At 59.5% G+C, this 14,785-nt stretch overlaps 6 protein-coding genes across 6 annotated transcripts; 4 read left to right on the top strand and 2 right to left on the bottom strand.

Moving 5' to 3' along the window:
• Positions 1-10: 10 nt before the first annotated feature.
• Positions 11-4,096, bottom strand: ACA1_098000 (SAM domain (Sterile alpha motif) domain containing protein; the record flags this gene model as incomplete). Its single annotated transcript, XM_004335068.1, has 5 exons — positions 11-142; positions 234-2,995; positions 3,079-3,223; positions 3,331-3,714; positions 3,890-4,096. The coding sequence occupies 5 exons, from the start codon at positions 4,094-4,096 to the stop codon at positions 11-13; spliced, it is 3,630 nt and encodes a 1,209-aa protein (XP_004335116.1).
• Positions 4,097-4,609: 513 nt separating this feature from the next.
• ACA1_097990 (protein kinase) lies at positions 4,610-7,950 on the top strand (the record flags this gene model as incomplete). The annotated part of the gene is made up of 13 exons (XM_004335067.1): positions 4,610-4,676; positions 4,747-4,905; positions 5,070-5,901; positions 5,993-6,168; positions 6,246-6,402; positions 6,480-6,609; positions 6,681-6,812; positions 6,902-7,021; positions 7,135-7,220; positions 7,303-7,405; positions 7,489-7,569; positions 7,669-7,838; positions 7,908-7,950. 13 exons carry the CDS (start codon positions 4,610-4,612, stop codon positions 7,948-7,950), a joined length of 2,256 nt encoding a protein of 751 aa, XP_004335115.1.
• A 1,008-nt stretch (positions 7,951-8,958) lies between these two features.
• On the top strand, positions 8,959-9,456 carry ACA1_097980 (SAM domain (Sterile alpha motif) domain containing protein; the record flags this gene model as incomplete). The annotated part of the gene is made up of 1 exon (XM_004335066.1): positions 8,959-9,456. The coding sequence occupies one exon, from the start codon at positions 8,959-8,961 to the stop codon at positions 9,454-9,456; it is 498 nt and encodes a 165-aa protein (XP_004335114.1).
• An 85-nt stretch (positions 9,457-9,541) lies between these two features.
• Positions 9,542-12,290, bottom strand: ACA1_097970 (methionine-tRNA ligase; the record flags this gene model as incomplete). Its single annotated transcript, XM_004335065.1, has 9 exons — positions 9,542-10,265; positions 10,351-10,529; positions 10,606-10,893; positions 10,972-11,215; positions 11,320-11,523; positions 11,595-11,718; positions 11,798-11,928; positions 12,006-12,043; positions 12,117-12,290. The coding sequence occupies 9 exons, from the start codon at positions 12,288-12,290 to the stop codon at positions 9,542-9,544; spliced, it is 2,106 nt and encodes a 701-aa protein (XP_004335113.1).
• A 234-nt stretch (positions 12,291-12,524) lies between these two features.
• ACA1_097960 (ribosomal protein L33, putative) lies at positions 12,525-12,875 on the top strand (the record flags this gene model as incomplete). Its single annotated transcript, XM_004335064.1, has 3 exons — positions 12,525-12,548; positions 12,631-12,762; positions 12,843-12,875. 3 exons carry the CDS (start codon positions 12,525-12,527, stop codon positions 12,873-12,875), a joined length of 189 nt encoding a protein of 62 aa, XP_004335112.1.
• Positions 12,876-13,074: 199 nt separating this feature from the next.
• Positions 13,075-14,587, top strand: ACA1_097950 (NADdependent protein deacetylase, SIR2 family; the record flags this gene model as incomplete). The annotated part of the gene is made up of 6 exons (XM_004335063.1): positions 13,075-13,204; positions 13,296-13,675; positions 13,754-13,815; positions 13,901-14,118; positions 14,208-14,344; positions 14,414-14,587. The coding sequence occupies 6 exons, from the start codon at positions 13,075-13,077 to the stop codon at positions 14,585-14,587; spliced, it is 1,101 nt and encodes a 366-aa protein (XP_004335111.1).
• Between the last annotated feature and the right edge of the window lie 198 nt (positions 14,588-14,785).

The following is a 14,785-nucleotide window of genomic DNA, read 5'->3' as shown; positions in this document are numbered from 1 at the left end:
CGCGAAGTCGTCAGGACACCTCGCGCAGGAAGAGCCTCATCGCGGCTCGTTCCATTGGGTGTTTCGGGTCGTAGGACGTTCGGACGTGGTACTGCAAGGCCGCGTGTAGGTACGCCGTCTTGTTCAGCGTCACAAGCCGCCTCTGCACACCAGCCCACCGTCAGAAATGTCGCACGACACGCACATACCGCACACACCGCACGCACGACACACGATGAAAACAGAGCACGCACCTGCAGGTTGTAATGCGACTTGAGTTCGATGCGCCAGTGGGGAGGCTGAAGGAACTGCTTGCGGAGAAGACGCTTGAGCTGCGGCAATCTTATGTCGGGGCGCACGAAGACGATCGTCAACTCGTCGCCCCAGAAGCACTTGATCATCACCCGATCGGCCCGCTTGCGCCACCACCAGGCGTCCATCTCGTCCTCCGCCTTCTCGCGCACCTTGGCCGCCTCCCGCTTGTCGGGCGTGTTCTGCCCCGACTTGCGCAGTCGGGCGCCCTTGTCCCGCTCCTTTCCCTTCTCCTTGCCGTGTTGCTTCTTCGACTTAGCCGTGGGAGTTGACGCTGACGCTGCCGACGAAGATGAAGATGAAGATGAAGATGATGATGGCGACGATGCCTTCGTTGCCTTCTTCTTTTTCTTCTTCTCTTGCTTGGCGTCGTCGGTGGTGGCGGTGGTGACTGTGGTGGTGGGCTCGCTGTGGTCGGTCGAAGATGAAGTCGTGCCGTGCTTCTGCTCGATCGACTTCCTCTTCTTCTTTCGCTTGGCCGAGTGGTGTTCCTGGATGAGGTCCTCGGCGGAGTGGTGCCTTTCCTTGGCCCGCTTGAGCTTTTCCATCGGGTCGACAGTCTTGGTGCCAATGAGGAGCTCCTTCTTCTTCATCATCTCCTTCCCGTCGCTCCTGCTCAGGCTCTTCGATCGCTTCTTCTTCTTTCGCTTGGGCGACTCCTCCTCTTCGTCGCCACACATAGCTCCGATGGCCTGGTGGTCGAGGGAAGCGTGGATGGTCGCGTCGAAGCCTGTCTTCTTCGCTTTCTTCGCTCTCACCTTCTCGCCGCCGTCTTCGCTCTTTTCCTCCTTGCCGGCCGTGAGTCGCTGCCCGTCGGCGAGAGAGCCCAGCGTCTCTCGCCGCCTGACCTTTCGCACCACCGGCGACTTGGCCACTATCGTCGTCGCCACCGCGTCGTCTCCTCCATCTTCGCCTGTCTTGAGGTTCTTCCGCCAATCGTTCAGCAGGCCGGCGGTCCGTCGCTTGCCCTTCTTGGCCTCCTTGGCCTCCTTGTCCTCCTTGGTGGTGCCGGTCACCAACTCGCGCTTGATCTCCTTGCCGCTGCCCTTGCCCAGGCTCTTCGATCGACCCTTCGTTCTTCGCTCTTTCGGCTTTTCCGCGATTGCCGCTTCGCTCTTTTCGATCGGTTCGATAGCGGCGTCGGGAGGGGGAGAGGCGGCAGAGTCCATCGACGACGCCAGAGCCTTGGCCGTGCTCCGCTTGAGTGACTTCGATCTCGCCTTCCTCAGCGTCGGCGTTCCTTCGTCCTCGTTCTTCTTGGCCTCCTTTTTATGGGGCTTCCGCGACGTCTTCTCTTTCTTAGGCTCCTTCTCCTTCTTCTTGAGCGGGCTCGTCATTATCTCAGCTTCGACTGCACCGCTCTCAACCCTCTCCATCTCAGCCTCGACTGCACCGCTCTCGACCTTCTCCTTCTTCTTGAGCGGGCTCTTCATTATCTCAGCTTCGACTGCACCGCTCTCAACCCTCTCCATTTGCTCCTCCGCCTTCACCTCCACCTCGACCGTCTTCTTCGCGCCGGCCGTCGGCGTGTCGATCGGCGACGCTTCATGGCTTTCTCCGCTCGACTTCGCTTCGGTGCTCTCACCCTCGGTCCGCGCACTCTTGGGTGTGACCGGCGCCGCTGGTGGCTGCTCCTGTTGCTGCTGCTGTTGCTCGAGTATCTGTCGTCTCTCGGCCGCTTCCCTCTCCTCGTTGAGCCGCAGGAGTATCTGGGTGCCCTGCTTCTCCCTCGGAGTCACAGGAATAGAGAGCCGGCGCCGTCGCTGGGCCTCCTTCTGAAGCGCTCGCACCGCCGGAGAGATCACCAGCATCGGCACCACCGGCGGCTCGGCCCCGGCGCCGCCGCCACCGACGTTTGGCTTCGGTTTCTTCCCTCCGACGTTCGATTCGCTTTCGCCGTGCTTTGCCGCCGCTGGCCTGTGGCCTGGAGCCGCGCTATCGGTCGTCAGGGCGGCGTGCGGGCGATAGCTCCGAGACAGGGAGAAATAGTGGATGAAGGCTCGCGGCGACTTGCGCTTGGTGAGGGACTTGGGCGAGAGCGGCTGACGATCGTCGAGCGCCGTTGCTCGGCTCGAGAGCGGGTCGGGCTGATCGTCGGACGTGGTGCGGGTGAGCTTGGTCGGGACCGTGCCCGAGCTCGTGCCTAGCAGCTCCCAGCGCTCGATCATGAGGCTCACGCTGCCTCGTCGCTCTTGCCTCGCAGTCCCGTTTTTAACTCCGGCAGTGGCGGCGTTCGCATCTTTAGGTCCGACGACCTTCTCCATGACCTGCTTGGCGTCGGCCTGGTTGGTCGTCGACGTCAGTGTCTCGATGAGGCTGTCGATGGTGCCGTGCTTGGGCGTGGCCGTGGCCTGACCCTCGCTCGACAGCAGCCCGACCGCGCTATCGTCGACCGAGCCGCGACTCGACACGCTGCTGTTGTTGGAGTGCTGCTTCTGCTTCTGCTTGGCCTTCTCCTCGCGCTCCTTCTTCGACGCGCCGCCAATGGAGAACGAAGAGATGGAGAACGATGGGATCTTGAGCGAGCTCGTGTGCGGCTGGTGTTGGTGATGGTGGTGCTGTTGCTGCGATTGCTGGTAGCTCATACTCCACAGGGCCGACGAGTTTTTGGCGCCCCTTCGCTCCGTGAGCGACGGCTCATCGAGCGCGCCCTCATCTCTGTCGACCAGCATCTTGAGCCGTCGCTCGAACCGCTTGCGGTGACCTGCGCAACACGTGTGGCCCATCAGCATCATCATGTCGCCCGCCACATGACGGCAGCCGCAACCCGCGTAGGCGTGAGCGTACCAATGCTCTTCATGCCCATCGAGCGGAGGTCGTGTTTGTCGATCTGGGTGAGGTATTGGCCGGTCACCTCATTCCGCCGAAAGGCCGGTATGTACATGCCCATGCACAACAGGTCGAGCCACATGCACACGTCCTTCACACTCCACTGTTGTGTGCCGCCAACAACGCCACAGCCACACCACCCAGACCAGACCAAAGAGTCAGTGCACACGGCAAGGGCATTGGGCTTGTGTTGACTGGGCGCAGCGGCACCTCTTGGAAGGGGACGGTCTTGAGGCGGACGAGGCGGGCGATGACAGCGGCTCCGTGCGTCACGGCGTCGCCATCGCCGGGCGCGTCCTCCCACAGGGCGGTGGAGGAGGAGATGGAGGCGGACGAGGAGAGCGACGAGTTGGAGGAGAGCGACGAGTCCGATCCGCATCCGCCGCTGCTGCCGCCGATGCTGCGTACGCTCACCGAGTGGAAGAATCCGTTGGAAGGCCTCTTGGCGGCCGTCGACGACTTCTCCTTGTTGCCGGCCTTGCGCGTGGGCAGCGAGGAGGCCAACGCGCCTGTATGCCTCCGCCCGCCTTCCTCCGTCGCCGCCGCCAACGTGGGCAGCGTCGCGTGCTCGTCGTCGCTCTCACGCCCCAGCGACTGTTTGGTGCACGCAGTCATGGAAAGAGGGGTGGGGGGACTCATGAGTCACACATGCAATACAGTGGGCCAGAAAAGCTCCAGGATACGGTGGTCCGCACAACCCCAAAAACAGCGCTTCCCCGTAAATGAACGGACACGCGGGCGGAAAGCGGAAGGGGGGGAGGGGAGGTACGGGGACGGAGAGGGTGGAGAGGGTTTGGGAGCGTTCGAGCCGGCTGAGGGTGGCGTGCCGCTTCTTTTTGGTGGTGGTTGTGCTGTGGTGCGTCGGCGGAGCGCGGGGCGGGGGCATGTCCGTAGAGGCGTAGAAGGCGGGGGGCGACACGAGCACCTCCTCCTCTCGCCACCCCTTCTTCGGGCGGAGCGAGGTGAACCGCCGCATCGGAGGGAGGATACCTTGCCAACACCGAACGAACTAATAACTAACTAATACAGGGCGCCGGGGGGGGGGCTTATTTCTCCCTTCGCTTTCGTCTTCGCTCTTCTCCTTCGCCTTCGTGTTTATGAGAATCAAACGTGCTGACGAGGTGTGTTCAAACTTTTTCGCTCGTGCTTACCGCGGAGCCTTGCGTGAGGTGCGCGGGCAAACAGCCACAGCAGAGCGCGCGTAGCTGTGTTGCCACAATCGCGACACAACAACCACCAAGCCGTGTCCAGGCGTTCCTTAGCCGTTACCCTCCCCTTCACCCCGGCAAAAAGCTGGGTTTGACAAACTGACCCCTTCGATAACGGCCCCAAAATACCATTCAACCACTCTAGTGAGCGTCCATCTTCATCTTTTGGTGGCCCTCTTTGTTCAACAACTCCGGGTATTTCGTTTCCTGTCCCACCAACGCAAACCTGACCCCACCCTGACCACCGAAACAGCAGAGGCGGTGCTTGTATCATAGAACAGATGACGGAAAGGAGCAAGCTTAGGGTCCCTCCCGCCTCTCCTGGCAGAATGGGTCCCCACTCGCCAGGTACTTTCATGACCCATTTAATCTCCCAAATCTTCATAATTGGAGGGAAATTAATTGTTTTTGGGTTCAGGCGGGTCGGGGGGACTGGACGTGACAAAGTGGGGCGAGGAGGAGGTGGGTCGGTGGTTGGACGGCATCGGTTGCGGAACCTACCGCAGCGCCTTCCGCAAACACCAGATTCTGGGCGAAGACCTTCTCGACCTCGACAACGAGGACCTTATTGAAATGGGTGCGCTCTCCTTCCCTTCCGTTTTTCGCTGTGCCATGTGTCACCCTTCGTCCTCTTCTTCAGCGTCGCCTTCGTTCTTCCCTTCCCTCCCCCCACTCCTCGTCTTCGTTCTTTCTTTGCCCCCCCCCCGATGGTTTGCTTACCAGTCGGGCTCGGGCGAACAGGGATTGCCTCGACAGTGCAGCGTAAGTGGGTGATGCAGCAGGTGACGGGCCTGCGGCGAAAGGCCCACGGCAAGAAGGCCATGGAGGAGCTCTACGAGGAGATGGGTATCATTCCCAGCCCGCTCTCCCCGCGCGAGGGCGACGCCAGCGACACCGGCACCATCGCCGAGGACGACGAGGAGATCAGGGGAGAGAACGACGATGACGAAGACGACAGCGACGACACAGATGATGACGACGACAGCGAAGACGAAAGCGAAGACGACGATGTGGACAACGAAGTCATCATCCTTCGCGCCGCGCCTCCCGCCGCAGCCAAGGCCAAGCAGGCGCCGCCGCAGGAGAAGACCAAAGGAAAGAAGGAGAAGACGAACGGCAGCGGTAGCAACAAAGTTGAATCGACGCCGGCCTCGCCCTTCCCCGGCATTCCGCTCTACAACGCCAAAAAGTCGCCGTTCAACTCCCGGCGCGACGCGGCCGCTGCGCCCGACGCCCTGCCTGACGAGCCGGCGGCGGCCGACGCGAAGAAATCCAGCCACAAGCACCTCAAGGCCAAGAGCCTCCTTAAGTGGGGCGGCTCGGCCAAGAAGAAGGAAGGCAAGGCCGGCGAGTCGGCCAAGCCGACGCCTGCGCCGGCGGCGGCTGCGGTGGCACCGACCCCGCCCGGATCGTCGAGGCAGGCGACGCGATCGCCGCCGCCGACGTCGCCGCGGCTGCGGACACAGAAGGGCAGCAGGGAACGCAGGAGCTCGGGTCCGTTGGACATCGACATCGCCAAATATGTGAGCGAGTTCGACGCCAAGCACCCCTCGACCGAGAAGAAGAGGAAAGGGTACGCATATGCAGCGAACCCGTTCCACGATTGTTTGAAATCTTTGGGTGATTCCAAACACAATCTAACATAACACGACACACGACATCAGATCGCGCGCCAAGGGGAGGAAGCGCTCGGATTCGGTGAGCGAGGCCTCGCAGAACGAGTCGGAGGACTCGCACTCATCGCGCAAGCGGACTTCCGAGTCGCGGACGTCCCTGAACGAGTCCGAGGTCTCCATCAGCGAGCTCGAACCCTTCGATACCCCGAGCGACCTGGCCAAACGTTCGCCCCACCTCCCTCCGCGTGGCTGGTGCGCGAAAATAACTCCGATCCGCGCATTTTGGTGGTGTCTCCAACAGGACCGCAGGGTGTGCATCTGCCGCTGCCCACGTTCGAGCGGCACGAGCTAGAGATGGGCGACATGATCGCCGTCACGGCCTCGGGCTCGGTGCACTCAGCCAGCTGGCGAGGCACGCGCGTGGCCCTCAAGCAGATGCGGATGGTCGAACTCAACCGGTACACGCCAACAGCGCCTGTTGTACCCTCGCTGCATGAACGCTCATATCTCGCCTCATTGGCGCGCGTGTTGGTAGGTCGCGCGTGATGAGCGACTTCCGCAATGAGGTGGAGATCCTGGGCAAGCTGCGACACCCCACGATCGTGGCGATGATGGCCTATTGCTGCGACGCGCCAGATCTTCTTCTCATGATGGAGTACATGGAGGTACGGTCCCTCCTAAATTTCTGTCGTGTGCTCTGGTCTGAGGGTTCTCGAACATGGCGTGATGATTGTAGGGAGGCAGCTTGCACGAGCTGCTGCACTCCAAGGAGACGAAGCTCAACCGTCTGCAGAAGACCAACATCGCGCTGCGAATAGCGCAGGGCATGAACTTCATCCACCTTTCCAAGATCATCCACCGCGATCTCGTATGCGTCCCTCCAATCCATCCTCCTTTTCGACTCCGAACTGTATGGCCTTTGCTGATTTTAGCTCCGACGATATGGTGCCTTCTCAGAAACCGCAAAACATTTTGTTGGACGAACACATGCGGCCCAAGATCTGTGATTTTGGTCTGTCGAAGACCCGGGAGCACACCCTCACCCACCAGGGCATCCACGGCACTGCTCCTTACATGGTACACACACGCACGCACACGCACACGCACACGCACACGCACACGCACACGCACACGCACTAAGAGGGGTGCCTCTTGCTCGGCTGCTCACGGTATTCGTTGGTGACAAACAGGCGCCGGAGCTGCTCGACAGCGACGAGGCTGGCCGATATGGCGGCAAGTCCGATGAGCGTGTCGACGTCTATTCCTTCGCCATCGTGTATGCCCCTCCCCCCACCTTCGCTTTCGTTCTTTGTATTGGCTCTCTTCCTTTTTGACAATCCCCTTTCACGTGTGGGCAGTCTGTGGGAGCTGTTCACGCGCAGGAAGCCGTGGGACGGCAAGGCGCTGCCGCAGCTGGTCTACCCGGTCCTCTCCGGCAAGCGGCCCGGACCCCTGCCCCAGGTTCGTCCCTTCTATTTTTCTCTCCTCGGCACCATCGCTCTCTTCTTTGCGCGAATGCTGACGCTCATGCCATCTCTCTCTAGAAATGTCCCAACTCGATCAAGGCGCTGATCGAAATGTGTTGGGACGGCGACTTCATGAGCCGCCCCTACTTCCACCAAATCGTACATCGCGCCTGCATTCCGCCAATGTGGTCGACACAATTGCTCAGTGTGTGTCGTGTCGTGCCATTGGCTGTGTGTGGCGTGTGGCATGGTCGCTAGGTGCCGGTGCTGGAGCAGGAGTACAAGCGACAAAAGACGCTCAAGCGCAAGTCGGAGAAGAAGAAGAAGGAGAAGCTGGTGCGCAAGTCCAAGGACCTGGCCAAGCGGGTCAAGGAGCTGGAGGAGCAGAATGCCAAGGTCGAGGAGATGATGAGGCGGCTCTCGTCCTCGTCCACCAACTCGCCCACCACCCTCGCCGCGCCCCCCTTGCCCAATTCCGGCAAGATGCGCGCCAAGAGGTCCGGCTCGGGCGACAAGAGCAAAGTCAAGGCGCGGACCTAAACCTTCTTGTTGCACCACAGCTTGTCCGGACATAAAAGTGGGCCTTTTTGTATCTCGCGAGACAGAAATTGTAGTAATCAGCGCGATCACTTGGGATCATAGATAGACACGCGAGCACTGCGTAATCCGCTGTTGTTGGTACGTGGGCGTTCGCGCGCACTGACGTAAGTGTTGACGTCAAGGACGGTTAGGGGTACGTCACTACTTACGCAAGCGCTGACGTAGAGGATGGCTTGGGTCACGTCACCACCTACGTCACTCATCCAACGGCGAAGCAGAGCGAGAGCTTCCCTTCACTGCAGTGGCCACCGCCAGGACACAGAATGTTCTCGACCTACGTACACGCTTTCTAAGGTCAATTTTGTTACAACCACATGTCATAATTGATCTGCCACCCACGTGGTGCGCCACGAGCATCACCAACATCTTGACGCTGTGCTGGGTCATGTCTTGCGCCATTGGCGGAGCCATCTCCTCGAATTCGCCCAAAGGACACGACCAAGATTCATGTTCTCTGCCCAAGACCCAAAGTTGTATCAATCAACCAGCCAACATGTCAGCACCACCGAGCGTAGGCCGTGAGTTCTCGCTCCTCTTCGTCCTGTCTTTCTTGCCTTGTGTTGATTACTTGCCTGACCCGAAGCTGCCCTCGTGGCGCAGTGGTTCATGGTTGGGACACAGATCAAGTGGAACTGTGGCTGCTGAAGCTGGGGTTCGAGCAGGACGTGCGCGAATGCCTACGCTCGTGTGGAGTGGACGGGCAGTACCTGCTGCGACTGGACGACCTCACCCTTAGCTGTCTCGGCGTAGAGAGGCTGGGCGACCGCAAGCGCCTGCTCCGCCGCCTACGGGGAATCAACAACTCCTGCTTCTTCCTTGATCTCGGTGTCTACCCATCTTTTTGGCCAGTCGACGCTTCGTTTTGTGTCCTATATTTTGATCGTTCCCTCTTCGCTCTTTGCAGACCCGCGCACTTGGACGCCAGACGAGGTCGCGACCTGGCTGAGGATGTGCGGCCTGGCCGAGTACAGCGCCCAGTTCGAGCTGGGCGGCATCACGGGGCGCCGGCTGCTCTTGCTCGACGAGGTGGCCCTGCGCGAGATGGGCGTCAGCAAGTGGGGCCACCGCAAGCAGATCCTGCGACGCACCGCCGAGGCCCGCCACTCATCGCGCCGGCGACTGCGCGGCCGGCCCGCGGTGGCCCAGTGGTCGGAGCGCGATGTGTGCGACTGGCTCAAGCTCATCCAGTTGGCCGACTACCGCCAGGTGTTCGTCGACCACCGCATCGACGGCCGACGACTGACCGCACTGACCGACACCGCCCTCGTCGAGGACATGGGCATCACCACTCTCGGCCACCGCAAGCGCATCCTCAAGGAGCTCCGCGCCGCCATCGCTGCCGGGGCGACCGCCGCGGCCCACCACCAGCGAAAAGCCAAGCCCGACTCGCCTGAGCTGGGTCGCACAAAGTCGAAACGGAAACGAGCAGAACTAGACCGGCCGTAAATCAATCTTGCGAAAAGATGAAAGATGTAAAAAGGGTAGAGATCGAATGATTAAAAGGGATCACACGATTGGGGGGAGGCGACTACTAGGCAGACGAGGAAGAGGCGGCGGGGACAGCCTTGGGCTTGACGACCTCGGCCTTGCCTTCCTGCTCCTGCTTGCCGGCGAAGCGGCGGGCGAACTCCTTGAGCTCTTGCTCCTTGATCTGGCGGAAGATGGGCACGGCGTCGCTGATGACGTGGCCGGCGGCCACCTCGAACGTCCAGCGGTCGGGGATCTGGGAGTGGTCCAGCTGCATCTGGCGCAGCACCTTCTCCGAGAAGTGGGGCATGAACGGCTCGAGCAGCGCCGTAAGCAGCTTGACGAGGTTGAGGCCCACGTGAACCACGGTGGCGCAGCGCTGCGGGTCGGTCTTGAAGAGGACCCAGGGCTCCTGCTTCTGGAGGTAGTAGTTGCCGAGCCTCGAGATATGCATGGCCGCCTGGAGCGACGCCTTCATTTTGGCGAGGTCAAGCTCCTTGACGTAGACCTCGAGCTGCTCGTCGACCTCCTTGATGAGGGTCTGGTCGTCCTCAGTGAGCTGGCCGAGCGCGGGCACGGTCGACGCGAAGCGGTCCTTGGTGAACTTGAGGCAGCGGTTGACGAAGTTGCCCAGGTTGGCCAGCAGTTCGTTGTTGTTCTTGGCACCAAAGTCCTCCCAGTTGAAGTCGCTGTCCGACGTCTCGGGCCGGTTGGCCAGCAGGTAGTAGCGCCACACTTCGGCCGGAATGCCCGTGTTCTTGGCCGCGTCACCGAACACGCCCGTACCTCTGTCAAGACAAGCACATGGCCACTGTCAGGAAGAGCCATGGCGTAATGTCGAACAAAGGGATGAGGGCAAGAGTAGAAGATTACCTGCTCTTGGAGAACTGGGTGTTCTCGTAGTTGAGGTACTCGGTGGTGCTGATGGAATGGAGGAGGGTCCAGTCGCCGCCGGTGGCCATCAAGGAGGCCGGGAAGATGACGCAGTGGAAGGGAACGTTGTCCTTGCCCATGAACTGGTGGAGCTCCACGTTCTTGGGGTTCTTCCACCACTATGTGAACGCACGGCGTACAGACAGATGGTAAGTAAGCAGGTCTCAGAGACAACAGAGGGAAAGACTATGTTACCTTCTCCCACTCTTCGGTGTAGTTGGCGGTGATGGAGATGTAGCCGATGGGCGCGTCGAACCACACGTAGAAGACCTTCTCCTTGTACTTGTCCAGAGGCACGGGGGTGCCCCACTTGAGATCGCGGGTGATGCAGCGCGGCTGGAGACCCTCCTTGAGCCACTTGTCCTTGGTCGTCGAGATGGAGTTCTGCGACCACGTGCCCTGGCTGATGGACTTGTCGACCCACTCGTTGAGCTGCCCTTCGAGCCGCGGCAGGTCCAGGAACAGGTGCTCCGAGAAGCGAGGCTGAATGCACTCACATCATCCACGATGTCAGATGTTCGTAGCGATGGGGAGAGAGAGTTAACCGGTGATGGACCGTACCTCGGGCGTGGTGCCGCAGGTCTTGCAACGCGGGTTGACGAGTTCGATGGGGTTGAGAAGGCTTCCGCACTGATCGCACTGATCGCCTCGGGCGTCAACGTAGCCGCATCCCTCCTTGGGGCAGGTGCCCTCGACGAAGCGATCCGCCAAGAACTTGGCGCACGTAGGGCAGTAGAGCTGCTCCAGCGTCTGGGTGAGCAGGTAGTCGTTCTTCTGGATGTCAAGGAAGATCTGCTGCGCAATCCTGATATGTGTGCAAACATCGCACGAAGACGGAGTCAGTCTCGAGCATACGTAACGACAAAAGCAAAGCAAGGGCCTAAAATGCTGAGGCTGGGGACAAGGTACGTGGTTTGCTGTTCGGTTGTGGTACGGCCAAACTTGTCGAACTGGCAGCCGAACCACTCGTAGATCTCCCTGTGCACCTTGTAGTACTTGTTGCACACCTCGATCGGGGTCATACCCTCCTGGAGGGCCTTGGTCTCGGTGGCCGTACCGTACTCATCCGTGCCGCAGATGTAGATCACGTTGTGGCCACGGAGACGGCAGTACCTGGGGTCACAGCAACGTGGTTAAAGTGAGAACCACTATCATGCGATTCACAAGGGAATGCCGTAGCATACCTGGCGAAGACGTCAGCGCTGAGGACGCAGCCGATGATGTTGCCCAGATGAGGAACGTTATTTACATAGGGCAGCGAGCTGGTGATGAGGATGTTGCGCTTGTCGTCCACAGGCAAGATAGGGTCTGCAGCCACAAACGGTGCGGGCCGTCAGTTTGCTGTCGACCGACAACACTGAGTGAGGAGAGAGAGAGGAAGGCGTACTTGTGCTCTCCACGCCCACACCGGGGAGGAGCTCCTCGGGCAGGGTGTAGGTGGCTACCTCGACCTCGAACTTCTCCTTCTTGACGACGGGCTCCTTCTTTTCCTTAGGCTTCGCCTTGGCCTTGCCTCCGCTGTTGATGTTGAAAAATCGCGTGGTTGGATTAATGCCAGTAACAGAAATAGTGGCGAGTAGGAGGTAAAAACGTACAGTGTGTCCTCAGGGTACAGCGCCTTGAACTCTTTTTGCTGTTGAAACATTAGATAAATAATAATTAGAAATTTAGAAATAAATGGGCATTTAAATGAAGCAACCTCGTACCAGCGCAGCGATCTTCTCCTTGCCATCCTTGAGGCGGTTCAGCACTTCATCGATCTTGGCCTTGTCGGCCTTGGCCTTCTTCAGCTCTACGAATTCCTTCTGAAATACGGCTTGTCCATCTTCGAGCACTTTAAGATCCTCCGCAAATTGTTCCTTTGTCTTTTCGCACTCCATTTTCTCTTCACCTTTGATTGATCCTAACACTGTGCCTTTGTTAATCGATGCGCGTTGTCTTGTTGCGAGTGCTGTTGCTTGGGGTGAATCGATTCAGTAGCGATGCTGTGCTGGCGTTGCCTTCTTTTTGCAGCTTGCGAAAAGCAGAATTATCCTGGAATGCAGAGCACTCAAATTCCGCGCATAGTCTGGATTGAATCCGCAAACAATCGCAGAAGCCAACGAAGGAGCAAGATGGCGAAGGGAAAGAAGAATCAGGTATGGATTGGACGGCAGCGTGGGCGTGCATGCGCACGGGTGGGACGGCAGGCATTTGATTAATCCCCCCCCGAATTCTTAGAATATGGTGGTGAAGCTCGTGAGCATGGCCGGCACCGGCTTCTTCTACACGACCACGAAGAACCCGGCCGCCACCCGCAAACTCTTCCTTCAGAAATATGACCCGATGCTCGGCAGCCACACCCTGTTCCGGGTGCGCTTCCCCCTTTGCACAGCTCCGCCATTTTAACGACCCCGGAGATCTGATTGTGCTCGACAATTTCTTCACTGCAGGAGGAAAGGATCAGCAGGAGCAAGAGGAAGTAAATATGTACATCGGAGACAGATTTTCTAATGCACAGGCTTTTCTCTTTCTTCCTGCCCTGTTTTCTTGATTGCTCTCTTCATCTTGGCTCCAGCTTCAGCGAAGCTCAGACATTCCGCCTCGGCCCCTCAATCCTTGAAGCGCTCGGCAACAAATACGACCACTCGCAACCAGACGAGCAACACACAACGAGGACGACAAATGGAGGGTAGTCACGAAGCGCACGAGGGTGGTGACGAAGTTTACCGCCGAGCAGCCAAGGCCATCAAGGAGGGCACCTTCTTGCTGGTCGGTGCCGGCGCGGGCATGTCGGCCGACTCAGGCCTCCCTGGTACTCAAACTTCACCCTCCCACTAACAGCTGCCAATGGCCGACGTCTCACTTGTGTCGTGTGTCGTGTGTCGTGTGTGTTGCCACTGTAGTTTATGGTGATGTGTCCAAGCTGGAGTTCTTCCAGCGCACCAAGCTGGACTACCGTGATGTATGCGACCCGTCCCTCCTGATCAAGAACCCCGAGCGCTACTTCGGGTGGGCCGCGCTCAACATCTCCAAGTACCGTGCCGCGCGGCCCCACGCCGGCTACGACCTCCTGCGCCGATGGCGGGACGACCTCTATCCCGCGCAGCAGCAGCAAGGACCCGGGACCGACGAGCTTGTGCGTACGCTGCACGCCAAGCTGCGAGACCCCACCAGCATCAGATCGCTCGAGGGCCTCGGCGTCTCCGCGCTGCCCGGGCGCACGTTCGTCTTCACCACCAACGTGGACGGCTTCTTTCTCCGCGCAGGGTTCCATCCCGAAGAGGTTCAGCCACACACACACACACACTCCGTTCCGTGTTTGTCTCACCACCATTGACCACGCGCGTGTCTGTGGACACAGGTGTTTCAGGCTCACGGCACCTATGAGCGCGTGCAGTGTGCAGGCCTCAAGCGCGAGGGCAGGTACGTACCGTCGTGCAAGTTCTTCTTTGCCGCTGCACAGTACGTTGGCTTACATTACATGCCTCTTTCACTGTACCATGGGCAGCAAGAGCCCGGCGTTCAAGCACTTCGATGGGCCGTGTTGCCAGAAGACGTGGGAGGTGCCACAGGACTACGCCATGGAGTACGACGAGCTGAACATGTCCGCGCCCGCGGGTGCGCCTCGCTCTAGCCCCACGTCGGTCGACCCCACCCACTGGGGCAATCACGCCACCTGCTCCCACTGTGGCAAGCTCGCCCGATCCAATATTTACGGCTTCGGAGGTAAACCGCACCACATACTCCAAACGTTTTTGGCTGTTGTTGGGTTGCCAGATCTGATATCCGCTTCTCACATCCAACGTCATCTGTAGATTACTGCTTCATCGAGAACGAGCAGGAGTCGGCCCTCTTCATGAATTGGTGCCAGGCCGTGCAGCAAATGGTGAAGGACGACCCCAAGGCCTCGGTCGTGCTGTTAGAGATCGGTGTAGGACTGCGGCTGCCCAAGGTACCTACCCTCAACTGTCATGATGATGGTGACCTCACCAAATGTCTCATGGTTTGAATCAATCATCAGGTGCGCGTGCATTTTGAGAGAATGGTGAAGGAGCTGCCCGAGGGACGGGCCACCATCGTCCGCATCAACCCAACGCCTGTGGACTGCGATCCCGCTACCACCGCCTCTGTAATCCACATCTACGATGGCACCCTCACCGCCCTACAGAAGATCGACGCCATGTTGCATGAATAACAGCGGCACCTCTTGTAATTGAACAGTCACGCAACCAGTCGCGTGCAGTGATAAATGCATCACGTCGCCTTTTGCCTCCGAGGGGACCCGACGGGCAGAGAGCTTGATGGTTGATGGATACGGCCATACTGCGCAGAAAGCACCGCTTCCCATCCGAACAGCGAAGTTAAGCTGCGCCAGGCGGTGTTAGTACTGGGT

Source organism: Acanthamoeba castellanii (genome assembly GCF_000313135.1).
Source record: "Acanthamoeba castellanii str. Neff unplaced genomic scaffold scf7180000084645, whole genome shotgun sequence".
Taxonomy (NCBI): Eukaryota; Discosea; order Longamoebia; family Acanthamoebidae; genus Acanthamoeba; species Acanthamoeba castellanii.
This window is presented reverse-complemented; position numbering and strand designations above follow the sequence as displayed.